This window comes from Lathyrus oleraceus, chromosome 4 (genome assembly GCF_024323335.1).
Source record: "Lathyrus oleraceus cultivar Zhongwan6 chromosome 4, CAAS_Psat_ZW6_1.0, whole genome shotgun sequence".
Classification (NCBI taxonomy): Eukaryota; Viridiplantae; Streptophyta; class Magnoliopsida; order Fabales; family Fabaceae; genus Lathyrus; species Lathyrus oleraceus.
This window is the reverse complement of record NC_066582.1, coordinates 324,890,762-324,899,562: the sequence shown is the minus strand read 5'-3', so window position 1 is coordinate 324,899,562 and position 8,801 is coordinate 324,890,762. Positions and strand designations below refer to the sequence as shown.

General features: G+C 40.8%; 1 protein-coding gene across 1 annotated transcript; it reads right to left on the bottom strand.

Annotated features, from left to right (window-relative positions):
* Window positions 1–4,620: 4,620 nt before the first annotated feature.
* On the bottom strand, window positions 4,621–7,967 carry LOC127137293 (uncharacterized). Its single transcript, XM_051063764.1, has 2 exons — window positions 7,007–7,967; window positions 4,621–5,534 (listed from the first exon to the last, which is right to left on the bottom strand). The coding sequence occupies exons 1-2, from the start codon at window positions 7,965–7,967 to the stop codon at window positions 4,621–4,623; spliced, it is 1,875 nt and encodes a 624-aa protein (XP_050919721.1).
* Window positions 7,968–8,801: the final 834 nt, after the last annotated feature.

The window sequence follows — 8,801 nt, the reverse complement described above, 5'->3', positions numbered from 1 at the left end:
AAATGAAACCAAGCCTTTTGAAATAACAAGATATAACCGGTAACCATAGGGTATCCCTAGCCCTAGGTGATATCTACTACAGTTTCACCGTGCAAAAACCTTAATAATTGCAATCCCACAAATTGTTAACCATATAACAATCCTTATTTTTTTTATAATGAAAGCATTAAGAACATTGCACAATGAAATTGACAAACAAACATAATATTAAGGAAATTATCAATTCATAGTCATTACACGATCAATTCAGGGACCCCCTGGAATTTGGGGGTTTAGCCACTCATATTATTCAAATAAGATACAATATATAATTTAGACATTACAAGAGATAGGGAATCCTGTTGATCTTCAATCACTTCCGCTCTTGAAGGACCCCCGTTCTCCACAACTCTTGATCGTTCCAATCTCAAACGTACCAATTCATTATCGTGTAAAAAGTCCCCGTTCTTAGTCTCCAAAAGTCTCTTAAATAGTTACTGATCAAATATTTGATGTAGCAAATGTCCACAATGCCCTCTGGGATCAGCAACGCCAAAACACAGGAAAAAAATATAAAATGAGGTGTCCAAGCCAACACTGGCCGTGTCAGGAAACACGACCGACCGTGTTGGCTGACTGATGCCCAACCTCCAACACGCCCCTTCCAGGGTTGCTGACACGGGTCGTGTCCGCTGACACGGGAACCCGTGTCAACTCCTTGTTTTAGCACCTGACTGTCATTCCCCTGACACGGGCCGTGTTGGGTAACACAGGTGGCCGTGTCAAGGCTACTGCACCTTCAAATTTCTTCTTCCGACGAGCCCGGAACGTTCGATTCCCTTGGTGAGTCTTTGGGTATTCTTGCTTACACCTAAAACCAATCGAACTACCACATAGAGACATATAATGGTGTATAATGACGCAAACCAAAGATAATAATCAAAACCGAGTAGAAATGCAAATATCTAATTTACTAGACAAAATAACATAAATAGGTAGAATAATCTGTTACAGACTTCGTGAATTTATGCCGAATGAGTGTCAGAAACAAGTAGAACTGGAGACCGATCATAATCCCAAACTTATCTCATTGCTTGTCCTCAAGTGATGCTCGGAACAGCAGGACGGTCACCCCTAAATTCGCTTCCACAATACTACTGTTATCTTTCGCGACTCCCCTTTTCACTTTTCGTTCACTGTTCTACTCTTCCTCGACTTCCGATGTTCTGCTACACTTTCACATTGACGCACCTTTGAACCTGTAGCTTTTCACACTCTCACCAAATATCTCGGGGTCAAAGTGTTTTCACTCAAAAACAGAGCGTGCAAAGTCAATTCTTAGGTTTGAATAACATATATCTTCATAACAAAAACATACCACACACACTATTCGAGGGCTTTTTAGGTTGTAATGAGGATTAGGTGCAAGGTGGAAAAAATAAACAAAAAGGAGAAACTAGTGGTTTAGGCTCAGAGTCCGTGTTTCTATCCTCATCATTGTGTTCAATCGTTCAATTAAGAGGTTTTTTCTTTTGGACACCGTTCTTGTTAGGATTCATTGGCTCTTATTTTTCTCATCGGTGTCCCAACCCCAAACTTAGGATTTTCCATAGATCAGCAGTCAACAACACTTATCCAAGCAAGGTAAGGTAGTGTTTTGGCTTACGGTTATTTACAGTGGTTTAAAAACAAACAACAGGGGATATGGCTTGAATTGGGTAAACGAAGGGTAATAATGACGAGTTGGCTGGAAAGGCTCGGGGTTAAAACAAAAAAAATGTCTCAGTGTGTACATGTGTGTTATGAAATTCCAATATCTACTTATGCAAACTCAGAGTGACAGAGACATACCTAAAAAGCTCTCATGATGATAAGTGTTTGGCTTTTTGTAATTCTCACCATCTTTCTATAGCATACAAGTTTCCAAGATACCTCTCAGTGTGATGTAGCCTCGTCTTCACTTCAGGTATAGAGTATTCCTGTGTAGTCCAATGACATAAAATCGCGTCCGATTATTCAGATCAACAACATCAACTATCGGGGGTTTCTAGAAGAGCAAGTAGAGGGGTGTGTCTTTCATCCAATCGCTCCAAGCCTCATCATTCATCCGACACGAATATCCTCTATCTGTAACACACAAAATACCACACAACTAATTACTTAAACAAAAATAATAAAATGCTTAAAATAATAAGAATAATTAATAAAAAAAACCCACACTTGAACCAAGCATTGTCCGCAATGTTTAATCCAAGATAGATGGGGGACTCACACAACCTCACTGCGATGGAGGAAATTGCAACATCAGTCATTGCATCATCACATGCATCTCACTATAACATTACCTTGATGATCTTGCTCTATTCCTTGGCGTGTTTGCTCTGCTCGGAGATCGTTGATCTTAGTTTGCACCCACGACCATTGATTCCGTGTCATATATCACGACCCGGCAGCTGTATGTGTGGTGTCCTCATGCGGAGGGATAAACTGCTCTTGCACCTCTTCCTCTTGTTGGTCACCTGTATCAAATGGGTCATCATTATGCTCGTCCATATCATCTTGGACGACACTCTCATATAGCAAATTAGCAGCGTTGGCAATGCTTATTCTTGTAGGGTCAGGAAGTGCCATGATAAACTGACTAGAACTCATCAAAGCATAATAATTAGAGATTTGGGATATCATACCTTGCTGAAACAACGTGTTCATGTCCATCTTATGCTTACCTAACACTGGTGTCTCATTTAGTGCAACATAGTCATAACCGAAATGGTGGGTAATATGTGTGATTATGCCTCCAATGGAAATTCCCCCCTGAGCCGCTATTCCCACTCTATCGAGGTAGTCCACTGCAAATGCTACAACTCTCACAGTAACTCGGTTTTCCATGTCAAACAGAAAATAAAGCTCCCTCTGAGTAGCCACACCTGTACTATCACCTCTACCGAAGAGCGTGAAAGCCAATACCTTCTAAGCATACCTGAAACAGGGGTTCTAAATTCCAGATGCTTTAGCCCCCTTTTCCACATAATCGGTTCGCCCCGTGATGGCCAACCAAATTTTTTTAGCATCAAAGCTATCCGGAACGGCTCCGGGGCCATACAGGGGTAAGCGGAGAATCTCACCCAACTGCTTAACTGTCAACTCGTGGTCAATATTATATAACCTGAAATGCATCGTCCCACCATAGTACATTGTGGTACCTGTCCATCCTTTCTTTACCTTGAACTCAATAGTGCTCAAAAATTCTAAAGTAATACGCTCATATGTAGGCACGTCATAGTGCACAAATTCAAGCATGCCTAGCACATGAAACATCCTATCCAATTCCTCAGACATACCCAATTGAGCTAAAGTGTTAGAGCATAAATACCTCGTTGGTGTTATCTTACGCTTGACGGGAGATGAGTAACGCCTTTCATGCTCCGGGTTATCGAATATTATGTCTTGCGAATTTGGATGACGGGTGGTCCTTTTCCGAGGCCTTGATGGCTCAGCCTCCATTTGCTTCCCCTTAGCAATTCGCTTAGGCGGCATGATTGGTTCCTGCAAAAATTTATGAACAAAAATAAAGTAAGGAATAAGGAGAAAAGATTATCGTGTACTAATAAAGGACGGAGAGTGGAGCAACTTTTGTGAAATGATTCGGCGATTTGGACAGTGTATGGTGGTAAAGGAGTGAGCTTTTATTGGTGAGGTTATGGAGAAAAATGGAAAGAGAATGGAGGAAGAAGAACAGTTTAGTGAAAATAGGAGAGAGAATAGGTAAAAATCTGATTAAAGGGATTAAATGAGAGTAAAAAGGGTTTTAATTGGTGAAGAATCCGAGTGGGGGCCACAAAAATCAAGTTTTGAAATTCAAAATTTCCCCACCACGCTTCCTGACACGGGTCGTGTCCCGTGACACGGGCGGCCGTGTCAGGACACTGTAAAAATCCACCTCGTACAGTAGAGCTGACACGGGCCATGTCAGATGACACGGGCGACCGTGTCAGCCTACTGGAAAAATCATGCCCATGGGTGCCTTGCCTGACACGGGTCGTGTCAGGTGACACGGGCACCCGTGTCAAGACCCTGTTTTCATCCAAAAAATTGTTTTTTTTAATCTATTCTCCTTGCTCTTTTAGCAAAATGTCTTCTATAGGTTGGGCTCAAACCTCTCCTTCCGTCATGTGCGATTTATTTTGCGAACCTACAAACAAAAATTTTGAACCACACCAAAACACCTGAAATTGTTAGAATTAAACAGCGTGTGTTGCCTCCCACGAAGCGTTGCGTTTCGCATGACTCGACGGTCGTCCCTCTTATCCTCTAAGACAAACATTTTCAATCAAACCACTTTCTTGGCCTTTGTAGTAATGTTTCAATCTTTGTCTGTTCACCTTAAATGTATCCATGTTACTAGGATTTTGAAGTTCTATTGCTCCATGGGAAAACACTATGTGAACCAAGAACGGACCTGACCACATGGATTTCAACTTTCCTGGAAAGAGTTTTAACCTGGAATTGAACAAGAGCACCAACTTCCCCTCCACAAACTCCTTTCTCTATAGCTTCTGGTCATGCCATTTTTTTTGTCTTCTCCTTATATAGTTTGGCATTCTCATAGGCTTGATTCCTAAACTCTTCTAGCTCATGGAGTTAAAGAATTCGAGATTCACCAACTTTGGCAAGATCATAATTTAAGAATTTGGATGCCCAAAACACTTTGTGCTCCAACTCTAGTGGCAAGTGACAAGCTTTACCGTAAACTAACTGATAGGGGGACATACCTATAGGCGTTTTAAATGTTGTTCTGTACGCCCATAGTGCATCTTCTAACTTTACTACCCAATCTTTTCGAGATGAGCACACAATATTTTCCAGTATTTGCTTTATCTTCTTGTTGAACACTTCGACCTGGCCACTCGTTTGAGGGTGATACAGAGTGGCGATCTTGTGTTTAACATTATATTTCTTCAGTAGATTCTCCATCAGTTTGTTTAAAAAATGAGTACCTTCATCACTGATAAGTGCTCTCGGCACTCCAAATCTCAAAAAAATATTATTCTTCAGAAAAGTCACAACCACTTTAGAATCATTGGTGGGAAATGCCACCGCTTCCACCCACTTTGACACATAGTCCTCTGCTACCAAGATGTAATTCTTTTCAAATAAGGGCGGAAACGGTCCCACGAAGTCTATTCCCCACACATCAAACAATTCGACTTCCAGCATAACATTTTGCGTCATTTGATTTCTCTTAGAAATATTGCCCGTTCTTTGACATCTGTCGCACTCCTTGACTATGTCTTGGGCATCTTTGAATAGTGTGGGCCAATATAGACCTGACTGAAGGACTTTAGCTGCTGTTCTGTCACCACTGAAGTGTCCTCCATAATTCGAGTCATGACAAGCTCTGAGTACATCCCTTTGTTCCTCTTCCGGGACGCATCTTCTGACTAGCCCATCTACTCCTCTCTTGTATAGGAATGGGTCATCCCATAAGTAGAACCTGCAATCATGAACAAACTTTTTCTTCTTGTTAGAGTCAAAATCGTTATGGATCACACCACCTACCAAATAATTCACATAGTCTACGAACCTTGGGATACCAATGACAACTAGGATGTGTTCATCAGCAAACTCATCCTTTATCAGTCTCTTTTCTTATGTTTCTTTAATTGGTGACATTCAGGACAAATGATCGGCTACGGTTTTTTCACATCCCCTTTTGTCCCTAATATCCACATCAAATTCTTAGAGGAGTAATATCCACCTTAGAAGCCTCGACTTAGAATCTTGTTTAGCAAACAAATATTTCAAAGCAGCATGGTCAGTATAAACGAAAACCTTCGATCCTAACAAGTATTGCCTGAATTTGTCAAAGGCATAAACCACGACCAATAACTCTTTCTCAGTAGTTGCATAGTTCATTTATGTAGGGTTTAGCATATGACTAGCATAGTAAATGACATGTAGAAACTCCTCTCTTCGTTGTCCTAGAACTGCCCCTATAGCAATATCACTAGCATCACATATGATCTCAAATGGAAGAGACCAATCTGGGGCAATAACAATCGGTGTTGAAATCAATTTGTTTTTCAATGTCTCAAAAGCTATGGTGCAGTCTTCGTCAAACATAAAAGTCTTATCCTTGACCAATAGAATGGTCAGCGGTTTTGCAATTTTAGAGAAATCTCTTATGAACCTGCGGCAAAAACCCACGTGTCCTAAGAAACTCCTGATACCTTTCTCTTTAACCGGAGGTGGAAGTTTAGATATCACTTCCACTTTTGCTTGGTCGACTTCAATTCCTTTGTAGGAAATTTTGTGACCCAAGACTATTCCTTCTCGCACCATGAAGTGACATTTCTCCCAGTTCAGAATTAAATTTGCTTTCTGGCACCTGTCTAAAACAAGAGAAAGGTTAGTTAAACAGTTACCAAACGAGGATCCAAAGATCGAAAAGTCATCCATGAACACTTCCATATGCTTTTTAAGCATGTCAGCGAAGATGGACGTCATGCAACGTTGGAAAGTGGTTGGAGCATTACACAGCCCGAATGGTATTCTTCTGTATGCAAACACGCCATAAGGGCATGTGAATGATGTCTTCTCTTGGTCTTCCAGAGCAACAACAATCTGATTATACACGGAGTATCCATCTAGAAAACAGTAGTAATCATGTCCGAATAGCCTTTCCAACATTTGGTCAAGAATGACAATGGGAAGTGGTCCTTTCTAGTCGCTATGTTTAACCTCCTATAGTCAATACACACACGTCAACCTGTAACTGTCCTTGTAGGGATTAACTCATTCTTCTCGTTTCTTATGACGGTGTTCCCTCCCTTTTTTGGGACCACATGCATCGGACTCACCCAAGGGCTATGAGAAATAGGATAGATAAGACCTGCGTCTAACAATTTCACCATTTCTTTTCGAACTACTTCTTTCATTGCTGGGTTTAGTCTTCTCTACGGTTGGACCACCGGTTTGTGGTCGCGTTCCATGAGAATTTTATGCATTCACACCAGGGGGGTAATACCTTTCAAATCCTCAATTGTGCATCCAATAGCATTTTTGTATTTTTTCAGGACGTGGATGAGCTTCTCTTCTTGGATACTATTGAAGCTCGAATTTGTTATAGCTGGGCATTTACCTTCAGAATCGAAAAAGACATATTTGAGATTCTCAGGAAGTTGTTTCAACTCCGTTCCCTTTTTGGGCTCTTTATCCTCCTCACTAGTTTGAGGTAATCGTAAATATTCCCACTGATGTGATCGAGATCCTTTCCAAAGGGGTTGTGCATCCATCATGGCCAGCACTTCGGATTCCCCGTTGTCCACTTCTTTATCACTGTCGAAAATGGACAAACTCAACACTCTTTCCAAAGGTAACTGTGGTGCATTCAAAGGACTATCACATGTCATCACTTGATCCAGAGCCTCTATAGTATGACTGGTGCAAATATCATCTTTGTATTTCATGGTGTTTCGAATATCAATCTTTAATTCCTCATCATAAACCTTCAAAGTCATAGTCCCTTCTTCTATGTTGATCAAGCATCTTCCCGTCTCTAAAAAGGGTCTCCCAAGAATGAGAGGGGTCTCTTCATCTTCAGTCATTTCTAGAATCACGAAATCCATCGGGAATACAAACTTATCAATTTTCACTAGAACATCTTCAACAATACCATATGGTTTCTTAACCGAATGATCCGCAAATTGGAGTGTCATCCTAGTATCTTGCACAACCCATATACCAAGCTTCTTGTAAATGGATAACGACATGAGACTCACACTAGCTCCTAGATCAATAAGAGCCTTTTTGAATGACCTATCTCGAATGGTACAAGGGATAGTGATCGCTCCTCGGTCTTTCTTCTTCATTGGGATATTCATACCCAGCAAAATAGCACTACAAGTTTCGATTAGAATAATCGGGTTGGTATCGATGGTACGCCTCTTAGAAATGATGTCCTTCATGAACTTGGCATAAGTAGGCATTTGTTCAAGTGCCTCCAAAAGCGGAATGTTAATTTCTAGCTTCTTGAACAACTCTAGGAACTTCTCAAAGTTTTTCTCATGTTGCCTTTTTTCTTGTTTCTGGTGGGAAAAGGAAGCTTAATGACCGACTTAGGTTCAATGAATTTTTCTTTCACTGCTGGTTTCGGTGCAACCACTTCTTCCCTCACAACTTCATTTTCTTTGATCTCAAGATCCACTTCGATCAATTGATCTTCCTCTTCAGCCATCTCCTCAATTACTTCATGAGATGTACCACTTCTTGTTATCACAACGCTCACATTATTATGCTCTCTAGGATTTGTCACAGTTGCACTTGGTAGAGCACCTTGTGCTTGAGAACTCGAGGCTAATTGTTGTGTTATTTGACCCATCTGGACTTCAAGATTTTTTATGGATGGGGTGGTGTTTTTTTTATTGTTTCGGGTTTCTTCTTGGAATTGAACATTATGAGTTGCCATTCTTTCAATGACAATCTCCCAATCAGCTTTCTTAGGGGCTTGTTGTTTCTATTGTTCTTGATATTGAGTTTGGTATTGACCTTGTTGAGGAGTGTTCCCTTTCGAGTCTTTCCATGAGAAATTGAGATGATTCTTCCAACCCGGATTGTACGTGTTGGAATAGGGATTATTCTGCTTCAAAAATTTGATTTCCTCAACTTGTTGAGGAGTTGCAAAACAATACACTGTTTGGTGCAGACCATTACAAATCTCATAAAAGACAATAGGAGCAGGTTGGACTTGTGCCACCTATTGGGTACCTATATTCATCACCTTCAACTTCTTCTCCATTTCAGCAGCTATAGTATCTTCGATA